At 47.2% G+C, this 17,303-nt stretch overlaps 1 protein-coding gene across 7 annotated transcripts in view; it reads right to left on the bottom strand.

Annotated features, from left to right (window-relative positions):
• Positions 1-9,502: 9,502 nt before the first annotated feature.
• Positions 9,503-17,303, bottom strand: part of Lrrc27 (leucine rich repeat containing 27) — a 35,364-nt gene continuing 27,563 nt past the window's right edge. For 4 of the 7 annotated variants that reach the window (XM_013503096.1, XM_013503095.1, XM_005402041.2 and 1 more), the window contains exons 9-11: positions 14,816-14,934; positions 13,379-13,508; positions 9,503-9,861 (exon numbers count right to left, since the gene is read on the bottom strand). In XM_013503096.1, coding sequence (XP_013358550.1) covers positions 9,721-9,861; positions 13,379-13,508; positions 14,816-14,934 — 390 coding nt within the window. In that variant the 3' untranslated portion in view covers positions 9,503-9,720. The other 3 variants (XM_013503099.1, XM_013503100.1, XM_013503098.1) reach the window with 3 other exon arrangements.

The raw sequence follows: 17,303 nt of genomic DNA, 5'->3' as shown, positions 1-17,303 counted from the left end.
ACCCCCTAAAGTCCCCTGCTCATGCTGGCCCATCCTGGGAAAAAGGCCTGGGGCACATGGGCTACCTGATTTGGGCTGCAGAGAAGCTTGCAGAGGGCCCCCCCAAAGTAAGTCCCTCCCTTGGTCTCCAGGCTTTGACTTCAGCAGACTTGAGTCCCTGAAGCCTTTGACCTGCAGGCTGCAGGTACCACCTTGGCAAGCCCAGGAGGCACCAGCTCTTTGCCTCTCCAGAGCTAGCCCTGGAGGGTCAGATGGGAGCAAAGTGGGGGTGCCCAGGAGACCATATGGAACTCTTATTGGGACCTAAACAGGGTGACTGTTTAGGAGTTAGCAGAATCTCTAGGCTGTTCGGGTTGGAGGAGGTGTTTCAGGGTTCTCTCCAGAAAACAAGAGAGAGAGGCTGGCAACGGTGTGTCCCCTCAGAGCCCTGGTCTCTGCTGCAGGATTTGCCCTCAGCTGCTTGGCCCCTACTCACCAGTCCTGCGCCTGTCCATCTGGCAAGGTGACTCATCCTTCAGGGTCTGGCTTAAATGGCCTTTCCTTGAACACCTCAGCCCAGACCCAACCCAGCATTGGCCCTTTTAGAGTCTCACTGACTGTACTACATAACTAGTGATTGTGTGCATGATTGTGGCAATGCTACCATGACCACTAGCCTGTCCCAGGGTTGCATGGCCAGGCAGCCAGTGACATACATGCAAAGATACACACACACACACACAGCCAGTGACATACATACAAAGATATACACACACACAGAGCCAGTGACATACACACACACACACACACACACACACACACACACACACCCTGGACTGACTTTCCACCTCTATTTGAAGAATTCACCAAAACCTGGCCAGCTGAGTGGGTGTCCTGCCAGGCCACCTGACTTTATCAAATGAGTACTTCTGAGATGGGATCATAACCATACGCTGGAGATGACAGATTCTTCCAGAACCCGGTTCCCAGAGGTGAAGTGGGGTGGGCCCTGATACTTTGGCTCCCACTGCCTGTGTCAGGCTTCATGCTGACAGTTGGAAGGAAAGGCTCTGGAGAACCAAGACCTGTTGAGGTCATCTTCATTATGCAGCCATGCTGTATGCAGGGTGGAGAGGTGCATGAGCACACCAGACCTCTCCCCAAGGCACTTTTTTTTTTTTCCAGTACCAGGAATTGAACTCACGACCTCGAGCTTGCCAGGCAGGCGCTGTGCGGCTGAGCTAAACCCCCAACCCCTCCCCAAGGCACTTTAAAAGGCATCCAAGCTTCCCTGAGGCTAGGCTGGGGCACAGTCCTGGGATATCCTCAAGGCAAGACCTCAAGGGAGTCTTTGCAGCCAGAGAACCTGGACCCTCCCAAGGTCACAGACTTGGAAAGATTTTTTCCATCAAGGAGCCTTTGGAAAGTTTGGGTCTACAAGACTTGCTCTATCTGACAGCCTGTAGGGACTGGTCTCAAGCTCTGTCCCTGTTCCATGCATTGCTAAGGTTTTCTCATGAGGAAACATCTCAAAGGCCTGGCTGGAAACAGAGTCTGTGAGAACTGTACTGGAAGTTGTACAGAGAGCTGGTTAAGAGCATGGACTTTGAGCCAGACTGTAGAGTCCTCGATGTGACCTTGGGGGGTTGCATGCTTCCTCTGTGCCTCAGGGTCCTCACCTGTAAAGTGGGAATAATGATGCTTCCTACCATATAGGCTTATATTCCAGACTGAGTAATCTTCATGGGATTTTTATCATAGCACCAGCCCCCAGCAAGGATCTACAAGAGTCAGCTTCCATTACCATTACCACCACCACCAGCATCATTAGCACTACCATTACTATCACTATCACCACCACTATCATCACCATCATCACTCCATTATCACCACTGTCACTACCACTACCTCCACACTCACCATCACTACCATCACTAGCGTGATAGTTCTCTCATCTCCACCATGATAGGTCTTTCCCTACAGCTGTGCCTGAAGTGGGGACCTCAGGCCGACCCCCTACCCCAAAGCCCTAAATTGGTTAGGGCTGGGCTGAAGAAGCAAACCTGTGCCCACATGCCCTGTGTAGGATCTGCCCTCATGGGTATTTAGCTGAAGCCAGTGGAAGTTGTTGACTAACCTGGGAGATGAGTGCTTCCAGAGAACTTCCCTACAATCCTACCTACCTTGCATCCTGAGAGGCCCCCATGGTCAGGGTGGCACTCAGCAGGCCAAGATTGAAGAAGCCACTAAATGACTGCTTTAGTTTCAAAATGAAAAGTGACTTGTAGCCCTTTTCCTTTTCAGGGGCCTTTCTCTTTCTCCCTTGAGATAAGTGTGTTCTCCATGACAAGAACATGTTCTTCATGATCAACCCATGCCAAACATCCCAAGTTGGCTTTGGGTCACTGAGAATGATGGTTGAGCCCTCATTTACTCCATGGGCATTTAGCTCTCTCTCCTCCAAAGGTGTTTTCAGGGTCTGCACTGTCCAAATCTTTGTTTTACCTGGTTGGAAATTAACCATGTTCCAGTATTTAGGAGAACTCCTATCCTCCCTTCCTCTGTGTGTGTGTGTAACAGTCTTCTCCAACCTCATACTAAAATTTGAGACTTCTTTTGCTAAAAACATTGTGATATTTTACAATTAAACTAGTTTTACTGTCCTTATCTGGGGACTGTTAAAAGAAAAACCTCCTGGAGTACATAAATATTTTCAGGCTGCAGCTTTCAGGGGCACAATCACACTTCTTGCTCTTAGACCCCTAATTCAAGGGCAGGTACCTGACCAGCATCCAGGGTGCCAGATGCACAACAGGTGTGGCGGCAGCAGTGGGCAAGGAAGGCATGGTGCTCCTCCTCCCAGATGGAGTGGAAATGCAGGCAATGGCGCTTCTGTAGACCCTGTTGTCCACACTCAGTGGGGTTCCTCTCAACTCTTCTCAGCAGGTGTGGCTCTGCACCCACCCCATCTCTGAGGCCTAGGGACCACAGGGAGGCCTGCCAGCCTTTGTAGGTGCTGGCCAGCCAAGGAGGCAGCTGTGCTTGGTTCCCCTTGTCCCTGTGGGAAGGAAGCTACTCCACCTCCATCCTCATCTTTTCAACCAAACCAGGCTGCTTCACTGGAAGCTGAGTACCTACACTGAACAGCCTCAGAAGCACACAGTGGGGAGGCCCAGAGGGGTGGGTATAGAGGCCGGGAAGGTTCTCAGATCTGTAGTCAGGGGAAAGGGGCATACAGCCCTTCACTCAGCACTGGGGCCACCTGCTTGCGCCCACCTGGAAGAGGCTGGTGGTCTCCTGCTAGGGCAAGGCTTTCCACTCAGCTCTGCCCCACACCCCATAAGCTAAGTTCTGCCTGGGGCCCATGCCACCACTTCTTAACCAGAAAATGTGCCTTTCTGCACATGAGAAGATGCAGGCTGCAATATCCAATCTGAACCACTGAGACATTGCTCACTTCTGTGCTTTCTGCATCAGGCTCACTGTGCCAGGGGACAGCAAAGCACCTACTTTCTTCCTGGCCACCAGAGTAAGGGAGGACAGGAGCCTCTATTGCCTGTAGGCCTGCCCAAAATAGACAGCACCTTGCTGACAGGACCAGTGCCTCCCCATGCCCAGCCCAGAGCCCTGCCCCTCTGGTCATGTCTGTCACAGAGGCCACATGACAGGATTTGCACTCCGCTGTGGACATGTCTCAGGACATGTCAGGCTGTCTGCTGTGGTCCAAGTGGCCCTGCTCTCCCTCCCTGATAGTTGTTATGGTTTGTGTCTGGATGTCCCCCCCAAGTCCTCATGCAGTCATGCAGTGGGCTTCTAGAGTTTTTGATTGATTCATGGTGCAATGCTGTGATGATTGTGGGTCTGAGCGCTGCACCCACCCTGGGGAAGGTTGCCTGCATACAATATAAGGAAGGGAAAGAGGCTTGGTCTTGCTGCTCCTCCCTTTTTGCTGCTTTGCCATGAACTGTTGCTGTCCGCCATATGCCACTCTTGTCTTAGAGCCAGTTGATTATGGACTGAAACCTCCACAAGCTGTAAGCTAAATAAATCTTTCCTTAATTTGGGGTGTTGGGTATTTTGTGTCAGCAACAAAAGTAACCAAGACATACTCATGTTGAATACAGGACTCTAAGGAATTCAGGAACATGAAGTGCAAGTGAGGCCTCCTAGTCAGGGCAGGAGGAAGGACTTTTTTCTGACTGTTGTGTCATTCTGAGATGGCACCCCTAGCCTGCCCTTTGTCATGGCCTTGAGGCAGGGCAAGGGCAGATGTTTATCTAGGTCCTTCAGCCCCCTGGCTATGTGACAGGTGTGTGTGGTGGGATGGAAAAAAATATCAGGCTTTATTGTAGTGGAAAAGACAACATGAGTTAAACATGGGGTTTGTGATGACTATACTGAAAAACTTAGAAGTAGCAAACTGGGCACTTGGCACAATTTTCTTTCCTCAGCTGAGTCAAGTTTACTGATTATCCCATCAAGGAATTCTTCATTTCTGATATCCTGATTTTATTTCTAGCATTCCCATTTAACTCATTTTTATGTCCCCTTCTCTCTGCTGAAATTCCAAGTCTATTAATGTATGGCATTCATTTTTTCCACTGGACCCTTTAACATCTGAATCATGAGTTTTGAAAAAAAATTTTTTCCAATGAGTTTTAAATTTCAGATACTCTACTTTTAGTTCTAGGTATCTATTTGGTATTTTTCATAGATGGCAATTTCTTGTTGAAATTCTCCACCTCATCATCTATTTTATATCTCTTTTCCTTTATATTCTATATTATGTATACCTGTCTCAGAATTTTTTAGTGTATGCCAAACATTGCAGTGTGAAAAAATAAGCTGACCATGGAAACTGCAGACAAGGTCCTTTTCCCCTGAGAAGACCAGTCTTCTCCTCTGCTTAGCAGAAAAGAGGGTGAAGTTTTGTTTTGTTTTGTTTTTAAGCTTTAATCTAGTCAAGGGCTTGAGCTGGGTAGATGAGGCTAGGCTGCAGTTTCAGGCAGACTCAGTTTACCACTGCCTTCAAATTCAAAGGTCTTGCCAAGAGCGGTCACACTTCTGCTCTCTCCCTCCACAGGGTACTTCCTTCCACATGACCAGGCAGCCAGAGATTGCACCCTATCCTCAGGACAGCCCTCAGCTCCCTTGCTGCTACCACACTCTGCATAGAACTCAGGGAGACCAGATGTGCTTGTGGGCAGCTCTGAAACCTCCCACAGGGCTCCAACACTCTGTGTGGTTCTGACCACCTGTGCAAGCAGAAGCCAAGGCCTACATCATCCAAAGAGACTGGCAGCCACTTGGCTCACCCTGAGGCCTTCCCAATCCTTCCTGCTCCGCAGGGTCCTTAGTGCTCCTCAAACAGGGCCTCCCCCTCCCGTCTGGTTTCTCTCAGTCACTACAGGAACAGGTGCTCATCCTTTATCCTGCCTCAAGTCAAACTCTATTCATTGCAATGTCTTTAAAATGCTTTAAGTATGTTTCCGATGAACAGAGCATAGGTGAAACTCAAGGCTGTAAGATTGTATCATAGCAAATAGAAAGCTTCAGCTCATTTGTACTTTGAGTAACTTATGTGCTCGATCTTACTCCTTTCATCTTTGTATTTGAAAAAAATTGTAGTCAAATTGCTGTTCATTCCATTATTACCCTTTCCATCAGAAGTTCCTCTCTAGTCCCTTTACATTCTCTCATACTCAGGTGGCTGTTTCTCTTATTTTTGAAAATTACCTGTTAGCTACTTTCCCTCACTCTAATCCTTATATTTCCCTTTCCTTCTTTCCTTTTAGATGAGGCATTTAGAATGTCTTCATCTGCCCCCATCTCATCCCATCCCATCCCATCCTATTGTGACAAACTACTCCTGAGCCTTCCTTGGAAGATGTTCACAAGCTGGTGGAGAGAACATTCTGGAAGCCCTGGCCCCCTGACTCAACCATCCTAACCTGGCCTACCCCTGACTGGGCCTTGCCACCAGCCAATTCCCCACCTCTGGCTTCTGTACCCTTGAATTATGTAGATGTGGAGTGGGGTTGGGAGGGTTCCTCCTCTCCCTGGTGCATTCAGAGTATCTGGGTGGGGTGGTCTCTCTCCTTGGTGTATTAGAGGTATGTGTTATGGATTGTGTCTAGATGTCCCCCCAAAGTCTCATGCAGTCATGGGAGCAGGTTCTAGAGTTTGTGATTGATTCTTGGCCCAATGCTGGGATTATGGGTGTGAGTGCTACACCCACCCCGGGGCAGGTAGCCTGCATACAATATAAGGAAGGAAAAGAACTTACTCTTTCTGCTTCTTCCTTTTTGTTCTTGTTCCTTTTGCTGTCTTCCTTGGCCATGAACTGTTGCCCTCTGCAATGTGACACTCTGCCTTGGAGCTAGCCGAGTATGGACTGAAGCTTCCACAAACTGTGAGCTAAATAAACCTTTCCTTCCTTAATTCTGGGCGTCAGGTATTTTGTCTCAGCAATGAGAGAAAAGTAACCAAGACAGTATGTGTGGGGTAGCCTCTCTCCTTGGAAGATCTGGGGTGAGGTGGGGGTAGCCCTTTTCCCTGGGGAACTTGAGGTAGGAGATGTTCTGGGATAGAATGCCCTGCCTTATTATACATGCTAGGCAAGAGCTGTAGCACTGAGATACACCATACACAGCTCCTAGCCTGATATTTTTGGTATTTAAAAAACTCACTGACCAGCACTCAGGAGGCTGAGGCAGGAGGACTGCTGTGGGTTTGAGGCCAGCCTGGGCTACAAAGTGAGTTCAAGGCCAGCCTGAACTGCATAGTGAAACACTGTCTCAAAAAGACAAAAAACAAAACAAAACAATTACACACACAAACAAAAAAACCACCTTATTGGTTTTTGTGTCAGCAACACTGGAGTCCCAGAAAGCAAAAAGAGAATAGGGAAAAACTCCTAGGTTCAGAAGTTCTGGTATATTCCAAGGATAAGTAAAAAGAAAATCACATTTAGGCACAATGCAGAAATGTTGCGGAAAGCCAACAATAAAGAAAGTAAAACTTTTAAGAAAGCTAGAAACAGCTGGGTGTGGTTGCACACACCTACAATCCTAGCACTCTGGGAGGCTGAGGCAGGAGGACTACAAGTTTGAGTCCAGCCTGGGGAACTTAGTGACTGAGACCCATGTAACTCAGTAAAAAGGCCTAGGTTCAATCTCCAGTACTGGTGTGGTGGTGGTGGGCATACAGTACCTTCAAAGTAGCAACAATATGACAAAATGTGCATTAAGGAAGTGGAATATGACTTTTAAAGTTCTGGAGGCGACAAAAACTGTGAACCTGGAATTCTATCCTAAGCAGAAACAAAGGCAAACTAAATTTGTTTTCAGATATAAAAAAGCCGAGTGAATTAAGTGCCCTTTGAACTGTAACAATAGCACAAAGAAATACTAAAGAAAAGTGACTGGGAATTGGTGGAGCATGAAAATGCAGGAGGAGTGAAGAGCACCAGGAAGGGTATATGGGAAAAGGGTATCAGTGCGTATTAATACCCCGACACTGCACTGCTCCAAGCGGCGCCTACACCTTATGTACTTCAAACATGTGCTAGGAAGATGTGCGACACAAGAGCACCAAGAGGGAAGGAGAAGGTGCAGGTTATTTCGGAAGAGTTACTGCACTGTTTGGGAAGTAGCTAAAAGGCTGTATGAAACCAAGTGTCTTGGTTACTTTTCTGTCCTTTCTGGGACAAAATATCTGACACCCAAAATTAAGGAAGGAAAGGTTTATTTCGCTTACGGCTTGTGGAGGTTTTAGTCCATACTTGGCAGGTTACAAGGCAGAGTGGCACATGGCAGAGGGCTACAGCTCATGGCGGCAGAACACAGCCAAAGCAACAAGCACTAAAAGGGAGGAATGGCCGTAAGCAGCCTCTTCCTCTCCCTTACATATGCAAACTATCCACCCCAGGGTGGGTGTAGCTCTCACACCCATAATCAGTCAAACTCTAAAAGCCTGCCCCATGACCGCATGAGGCTTTGGGGAGACACACAGACACAAACCATAACACCAAGGATGCACACCGTAATCGCCTGGCCAGCAATAATACAAAAAGATATCACTAACAGAAGAGGTAAAGGAGAATAATAAAAAAATTCACTAGTCTTTCAGGAAGCAAAGTATGAGTAAAGGAATAAAAACATATGGGACACACGAAACAACAAGAAAATATACAAAATCAACATGTGTACAGTCATCTTCAATGTAAGGGGACTAATACCCTATTTAGAAGACAAAGATTGGAAGGCTAGACAAAGAAAAGAAGGCCCAGTTATATGGTGTTTCACCTCTTTCAATACCTGTGAGAATATGCTTAAATCATTAAGGACACAGGATATTTGAGCAGTATGATTGGTCAATATTTGAGCAGTATGATTGTCAGGTCACCTTGACCTGACATTTATAGACCATCATTGCAAATGAAAAAAATACATTCTTCTCAAATGCACATGGAACATTTACCAAATACATTCTATGATAAGTAAGCCATAATGCAAGTCCTCACATATTTCAAAGGACTGGGATCACAGAGGAAGTGTTCTCTGATCAATACTCAGCCAAGTGACATGGAGGCAGAGCCTCCAGCCCAGCTGGGGCTGCAGTGAGTGCAGCCCTGGTTGGCAGCTTGACTTCAACTCTCAAGAGGCCCTGAGCAGAAGTATCAGCTAAGCCGCTCCCAACTTGAGACCCTCAAACACAGGGTGAAAAATAAATATTTGTTGTTCTAGCTGATAAATTTTGGGACTAATATATTCTCTAGCTTCCTGAATTGGGAGTTTAGAGCACTGATCACACACATGGGTTTAAAACGATAAAGTTCTCTAGAAGCACCAAATAAACTCTAAGACAGCAGAAAAAAGGAAATGTAGAGAAATCAGTGAAATATGAAACATACACAATAAATTCAATGATGCCAAAAATTGGTATTTTTTAAAAAGACTAAAAAATATGGATAAATCCCTAGCAAGACTGATAATGGAGAATTTTATGAAGAACTTCATGCTAATACATTTGACAGCTTCGATAAAATGGAAAAATTCTTTGAAAAACTTATTTCCTAAAATTGACACAAAAGGAAATAAAGTCTGAAAAGTCCTATATTTGTTAAAGGTCCTATATCTGTTAAAGGACAGAGCCCTTCTTTAACACCCTTATTTAACATTCAGTGCAAGAACCTAAGTTGCATGGCACCTGAGCAGCCTGGGCAGACAGGACATCAAATACAGGCCTGCTCAGCCAGGAGAAGGTCTGGGGTCCTGTGGGGCCGAGGTTGCCCTAGGCAGCTGAAGGGTCAAGTGCAAGGGCAAACACCTTCGACAACCTGCAGGGACTCCTGATGTGGCAAGAAATCAGGCAAACTAGATTCCTACACTAAAACAAATAGATTAATGAAAACTATGATTATATTTATGACTAGGGTTGCATGGGGTAAGGAAGAGGGACTTTCAAATGAGCCTCTGTCAGATGGACCGGCAGAAAAAGATGGAGACAGAAATGCAAACAATATGGTTTGTCTGCAATATTCTCGTTCTTTTAATGCAGCTTAAAACTTTTTCACAGCCTCAGAAAAGAAACACAAATTTATATAAAAACAATAAAGGGCAGCTTGTGAAATAAATCAAGAAAACATTGAATATTTTAACACTAGTCCCTATTGCCATACAAGAGATGAGCCAGTTCCTCATGCTTGAAGAACCTTGACATGGTACTATAAACATCTTCCTAATATTTCGTGTTAAAAAATATGTTTTGAGGTTGTGTTGCTGGTGGGTGAAGTGAAAGGTTTCCAGTGAGCGTTGCAAATGGATGCTCTTTGTTCAATTCCAATTTTAATTTCATTACTTCATCCTGTAGTTTCTTGGCCTTTGGAGGGAAGAGGAGAGGGAAAGTGAGGAAGGAAGGACTTTCGATGCTGTCCTCTCCAGGTTCAGGTGAATTCGCTGCGGAGCAGGGGTACACGAGGGTGAGGACAGCCAGCCCTAACCCCAAGGCATCCACTGGGCTGAGTCACGGTGCAGCCCCTTCTGAGCAGCCTGTGCAGCCTGCTCCAGTCGGCTCTCCTGCTGTCCCTTCACAAAAGGACATCAACTGTGTGGGCCATTCATCGCAGTGTCCCCAAGCGGTCCCACCCAGGTGTCCAGTGCAAATGGCAGTCTGAATGAATGGGTGAACAGAGAATCCTGTTGAAACTGGTACCACCCTCAGGTGAATATACCATGTTCACGGTCCCACCTGAGACCTGCAACTGCTCAGCGAGCAGAAAAACCCATGGACACAGAAACCAAGGACCAGCCTGCTCCCACCAGGGAAGGGAAAGTGCTACACCTGGGCTCAGGTGCACGCTTTCTGTTCTACATTCCATGTTCCCAGCCCTTCTAATGGCCAGAACAAGAGAACATAAGAGGAAGTGCTGCTATCACACATGAATAAAGTCACTAGCTGCTGAGGAGAAGGCTCTCTTACTTCTGCATGGGGCACTGGGACCTGTAAGGCCCCTACTTTCCCACCCCAGGAGGGGGGCCCTAGGGCCTTCCCACCTGCTTTCCTTTTGTCTGCCCAGGGATACAGCTGGACCTCTACCTCCAGCCCAGGATTCTTGAGACTCTTACCACCTTTATGGCACAGTCAGAGGTTCCATTGTCATTCAGGTTTGCATCAGTAAGATTAAGGAAACATTGTTTGCTATTGATCTAATAAATATGCATCCATTATTTTCTTTTATGTAAACATTAATGTGTTTTTTTTTTTTTTTTTGGTATGTGTGTGTAAGTAACCATCACCTTCTTTTAGAAATTTTATTGTTTTCTATGTCTCTGTCATTCATCCTCCCAAACTATAAAATCCCACAATGTTTCTTCCTCCTGGCCAGATTTTGTCTCTCTGGGAGTGGACCTCAGCCGGTGGGCTCCAGCCCTGCTAGCAGGTAGGCTGGGCTCCATTTTCCTGCGCCACTGACCCCCAACTCCTGGCTTGACAGAATGCATTTCCCAGAGAAAGGCTGTGTGGAAAATAATGCTTTTGAGCGTTTGTGTATCTGAAAATGCATTTATCATACTGATCCCTGACCATGGAAGTCTGATCTCAGGGTTGTTACCTGCCTTAGCCATGATGCTGAGCCATAGTGGGCTTTTCAATCTGGAGCCACATCTCTTTGTGGAAAACTTTATTTATTTATTTACTTTTTAACTAATTTCTCCTTTCATTTACTTTAGAATCGCTCTTGAATACCTGCTGGTAGATGCTAAACTTCTTGGATCAATCCTCTTCACTTACTGATTTAAAAAAAATTGTTTTGAGACAGGGTCTTGCTATATAGCTAAGGATGGTCCTGTGATTCTCCTCCCTCAACCCCTTGAGTGCTGGGATTACAGGAATGCACCACTGCACCCAGCTAAATTAAAAAAAAAAATTATCATCTTTTTAATTTACTTCCAAGAGTTCTTGGGTACCAGAGTGTTCAGTTTTCATAACAGCTTGTTGCGTTTCACAGTAGCAGTACTTTCTATTATCACCCAGAGGATTTTAATGCTAGCTTGTGATTTTTAATTTTGTCTTCAATATCTGAAGCTCACTTTTCCAGCTGGTTTGCTGAGGCCCCTCCTTCACAATGGGGCTCTCTCCAAAGGCCAATACTTCCTAGCTCGACATTTACTCAGGATGAGGCCCTGAGACCCCGAACAGACACTGTGGACACTGGCAGGTGGGCCACTGATGGTCACTCAGCACAGGGTTGTTTTCCTGGGGATAACCATGTGGCTTTTGCCTTGGCCAGTTAAGGGAGCTGAAGAGGATGTGCCAGACCCTACAGCAGCCTGAATACCTTGGTGTGTACACGTCCCTTTCTCAGGGCTCAGGAAGGTAACTTGTGGCCATTGTTACTATCCCTGTGGTACTTGGTCACTCTATTTCTCTAGGGAGGGGCAAAACTGCTGGGTAGGCCAGTGGAGCCAATGAACTAACCTGGGGACCTAATGTGACCTGCTATAGACTTTCAGCTTTCAATCCCTTTCTTCCTAGTTTTATATTCCCATGTTGTTTAGGTGCTATGGAATGAATCATCTTGCATCTTGTTGGCACTTTTCTCAGCTGACCTTAACACTGCATTCCAAGGTGGCTTTCCTCCTGCAAAATATGCTGGCCTTGGATGGGTTAGGATAAAGGCTCAGCTGCTATGCCAAACGCCTACATGACAGCAGCTAAAAATGAGTGGGAAGGATTTTTTGAGAGGACAGTGTCCAGCCCTAGAGGCTTAGGTTCTGCTATGGATTGCTGCTGCTTTGCATCCTCATCAACATTTTCTTTTGTTGGTCTGAAGACAACAGAGATGGAGCACACAGATGGGGACAGGCAAGACTTTCTACTCCATGTCGTGCTGCTCATTCTGGAGCAGCCTGGATGTGGGCCCAGAAGCAGCCTGATCTAGGAACAGAGCCTCAAAGTGGCTACGTGGGATAGGGTACACTGATGTGAAAGAGCCCTCTAGGCTAGGGCTCTGGTGACTTAGGAGAACAGGCTAGTGTTCCATGTGGGTGACCAAGTAGGGACAGAGGCATCCAGGCGGTCACTGTCAGGAGGGCAGCTGTTTCCTGGAACCAGCAGGATGGGCTGGCCGTGTCCCAGGCAGGGCAGAAAAGGACCCTCCTATCGCACTAAGCTGCTCTCATAGGTCAGGACATCTCAGTCAGTACCAAGTAAGCGCTAGGCAGGGGCTAACTACCCATCAGTAGCTAGGTGGGCAGTAATTCAGGGACAACTCTAGGCAGCCTCCAGGACAGCAGCATTTGGATCTCCATGCACTTTGGCCTTCCTATTACAGTCACTGGGCATACTGCCACTGTCCGGCCAGCTGCTTCCAACCCATCTTTGCAGCAGTAACCCTCGAGGCCTAGACCTGAGCCTGTTCTCCTGGGTGCAAAGCTTCAAGCAAGGACTTCAGACACGGTGAAGGGGAACAGGTGCAATCCCCGTCCCTGTGCCCAGGCTGCTGCTGCCATGAGATACCCTGATGTGGGTACTGCTGGCTTCCAGCAATCTGAGGGCTTGTAGTGCAGCTGGGACATTTTCTTGTCATCAGACCAGTGATAATTCTGAAATGTCTCTCTGCCAGGACACAGCAAACACAGACCCTGTATCAGCATGCACTCCACAGAGGCAGAGGCAAAGTACTTCCATTTTAATGAATCAAATTAGTTTTCTTTTTTTTTTTTTTCTTGAGACAAGATTTTGTTAGGCAGTCCAGGCTAGCCTTGAACTATGTAGTCAGGCTGGCTTCAAACTCATGATTCACTTGCCTCGGCCTCCTGAATGCTGGAATTACGGATGTGATCTACACATTTGGCTTAATGAAACAAGTTCTTGAACAAAGCTGACAAATACTCACAATGTCCAAGTCCTGGGCGGCTGTCTTCATCTCCTGCAGCACGGGTACACCTCGGAAGTTCCTGCGTGCATGTACTTGTTCAATGTGCCTCTTTAGCTTTTCCTCCAGATCTGCTGCCACTTGGGAGGCACTGGGAATACAGGGCAGTCCAATGTGCTTGGACATGAGGCATATAGGCCTAGCAGGTACTATTCCAACTGTTTTCCTTTTTCCTCCAAACCACATGTAATTCTGAGGGCTGTACCCCAGCTCCCAGAGGCTACTGCACCCCTCTCTAGATGCTGAGGCCCAGGGCCTACTGCTCTCCCTTCCCTTCCTCAGATGATGTTCGATGTTCTGCCAGCTCAAGCCACTGGTAGTACATGGGTGACTCTCCCACCGGGGGGCTTCAGTCACCACTGGTAGCTATTTAACATCAGAAAGTGGAATTCAAATCAGAACCACTTAGCAGAAAGAAAAACAAATTATGGTTCCATCGTTAACATGTTACAGCTGCAAGGCCACATTCTGTACTTTAAACCCTCAACTCCATGTGAAATAGTACATGTTTAGGATGCTGCTCTTTGTGTCATATGAAGACAGCATGTCTTTGTTTTCATAAGAAAAACACAGCTTACAGCAACTAAAAGTGTATTACACTAGGATTTGAAACATGTTTCTGTTAGAACTGGGGCTCAGAGTTTTGGGGCTAGCATTCTTTAACTGTAAAAATAACAATTTAGGGTGGCAGGAAGAGGCCTGTTGCTGAATGTGGGCCTCCTGCTCCTTGGGGCCTTCTCAGCACCTGCTCTGCAACCCTAGTGTCCTAAAGGCCCAGCTCAGGGCTCCCACTCTTCTCTCCTTCCCTGCTTGGCACCACACTTCCCTGAGATCCCTCCCTGCTCTCCTGAGCTCCTGATCTAGCCTCTCAGGACCACAGCCCCACAGCCCAGACATCACCTGGCCAGAGACTCAAATCCTAGAGCATCTCAGTGCCTGCAAGCTGACCTTGTACTGGGACCTCTTGATCTGGCCATGGTCACTGTCTTCTCCACCTTGGTGAATGCCCAGCCTTATGGCCCCACTGGTCTCTCTTCCATCCAGTTTCTTCTGTGACTGGGGCCCCAGAAGCCTTGCCTAGCACCTTATCACAAGATTGGGTCTAAGAAATCTGGGGCTGAAGAGTAAGATGCGACCTCCGGGCACGGGAAGACTAGGGAAGGATGGGGTCAGGCAGCAACAACCCTGCACACAGCCTGTGTAACCTTCTAAGTCCTGGTGTCACTTGGCAGTGGATGCCTACAGAAGGGCAGGACATGTCTTTCAGAATCATCTTTCCACCCCGAGGTCCCTCCGTAAGCCAGGGCATTCAGCACCTGCTTGTGAGATGAACAAAAGCATCTGCCAGTGAGCAGGACAGAGCTGCGGAAGGACTGAACTGCAGCCTTAGTCACCAACCTTATTTCTTCACTCGCCTGGGATGAGCTCTCTTTGCTGTGTTTCATTTTGCCACGTGGACTCACTGGAATCCTCCCATGATCTTTCAGATGTGAAGTAAATGGAATCTTTGATGCCACCTAGGAAAATGCAACAAGATGTTTTCAGGAATCCAAGAAAATGCTGCTTTTAACATAAGCACATCTACCCAGTGCATCAGCTTGCGCTTTCCCCTTAAGAGGTCAATCGTTGGTTGGACAGATGCTGTGACAGCCCCTGAAACTGTCACACAACAGAATATACTAATATATTAAAAACAGGCCCCAAGCCTTTTATACAGCTGTGATTATATTTTTAATTACTTAATTATTTTTAAAGTTTCAAACTAATATATAAGTGCTGGTGTTATAGACAGCAAAGTCAGGTAGAAATATTATCAGCCGTCACACAGGGCTAGGTCCTCAAAAGAGCCAGTGCACAAGATGAGATACACTGCAACTGTGGGGAGACAGACACCTTCACTGAGGGCCAGACCTCAAGACAAAAGACAAAACAAAGGCACCCACCTACTTCCCCTAAGGATAAACAACAGTGATTAATATTCTAAATAGGTATGGAATACCTTGAGAAAGCCAGGAAGAGCCACTGACCCTCCCCCTCCAGGAAAAGCCCGAGTTGTGTTTCAGGCATGGTTGGGCTTGTTATGCGACTTGCTTCCCCATTTGATTCCCATTTAATCAATTTTACCTGAGCAATTATGCTCGTAATCTTATTGGCTGACCATGGTTTTGTCCCACCTCATGCCCACCGTGTGATTTCCCTTTGTACCCCATCTTGGACAACCCCACCTCACCTCATGGTTTTGCTTTATAAAAATCCCTAGAAAAGGCAGGGTCCTCAGCAACCCGCTTAGGACCCCTTCTATCTCTCTCAGATGGAAGCTTTCTTTCCCTAATAAATATATTCTGCTCTTAATCTCCATTGTTCCTAAAACTCATTCTTTGATTTTAGAGAACATGAACTCATACTGGACATCTAGCAAGTTGGGAGTTTCTTTCCCCTCTATCACTAATATAAATAAAGCGAGGAGAAAAGAACAGAGAACAAGCTTACTTAGAAAATCTGCATTTATAGCTCACTGGCCTGGCCCCATGGCATGAAGAATCAGTACAAATAACTGCAAACTTGGAAGGTCAATGTTATTTCCTCCAATAAAGAGCACTGCACTGCCCAGTATAGCAGCAACTCCTAGCCATACATCTGCTGGTGAGAAGCTGTACCAATGCAGCTGTTCCCATCGGGGTCCCAGGACTTGGACGAAAAAAGGCAGAGACAGTTCTGGATACCTCCAGGACCTGCAGCTGTCTGCACTGTCCTCCAGAACATTCCTCGGCCCTTGCACCGGGCTGCCACAGCAGCTCAGGCTGATACCTGATTTTCCTGGGTATGGATGGGTGATGGGGTGGTGGTGGGAGGGGGACTAAACATGGTGAGAGGTGGCGCTGGGGATATAGCTCAGTCGCACAAGCGCCTGCCTGGCAAGCACAAGGTCCTGAGTTCGATCCCTGGTACCGAAAAAAAAAAAAAAAAAATTCAACATGGTGAGAGGCAGGGGTAGCCCAGCCAGGAGCAGAGACCAACAAGCTCTCTGCAAGGACCGCTCTAATACATCAAAATAGACTCTACCACTTCTAAGGTACAGCACTGCAAGGGAAATGTTTAGACATCACCACTCTGATAGGAATCCTCCCTATTTCTGACAGACTGTACACATCCCACTCAGATTTCTGATCACCTAGGAGCATCCTTTGGAGGTCCTATTTGGATGTCCTTACCCACTCTCTGGTCATTGCAGAAATACCCAGCTCCCTGCCCAACACCTGGCCCTTCCTCTCCTTCCTGCATGTTCTTCCCCTGGGAGGCTGGTTAGACTCTGGCTCCCGTTTCTTGACAGCTGCTGCCTCAGGACCCTCTCTACTCCTGTCAGAGGGTATACCCACTCCAGGACAGTCACTGAAACTCCTCTGGCTGTCACCTGCACTGGCGACTCTGCAGTCCTGCTCCACACCACCTCCTCCAGCCATCTGTTTTCCCTGTCACAAGTGCATGATGACCCATGCTCTCTGCTCTGCTCTTTTAGAAACTGTGCTGCCTGATTGCCTCCCACCCCTCTGCTGCAGCAGCCAGCTTCCTGCAGGCACAAAAGCACTTCCACTCAGGGAACCCCCTGCGACAGCAGCATCAGCACCAAGGCCTGGAAAGACTTGGGGGCTTTACACTCCTCAGGTGCAACACAGACAAGAGGGGGTTGACTTACCAAAGGTGACATTCTCATAGTTTTTTGTTCTTTTTTTTTGGTACCAGGACTCAAACTCAGGACCTTACGCTTGCCAGGCAGGCACTTGTGCCGCCGAGCTATATCCCTAGCCTGACATTCTCAACGTTCTTGCATCAGTGGATGAGCCTGACAGCCAGACTGACCCTGAGCTCAGGGAGTTTCTGGTCTGTG

Source organism: Chinchilla lanigera, unplaced genomic scaffold, assembly GCF_000276665.1.
Source record: "Chinchilla lanigera isolate Chin_1 unplaced genomic scaffold, ChiLan1.0 scaffold00076, whole genome shotgun sequence".
NCBI classification, from domain to species: domain Eukaryota; kingdom Metazoa; phylum Chordata; class Mammalia; order Rodentia; family Chinchillidae; genus Chinchilla; species Chinchilla lanigera.
This window is presented reverse-complemented; position numbering and strand designations above follow the sequence as displayed.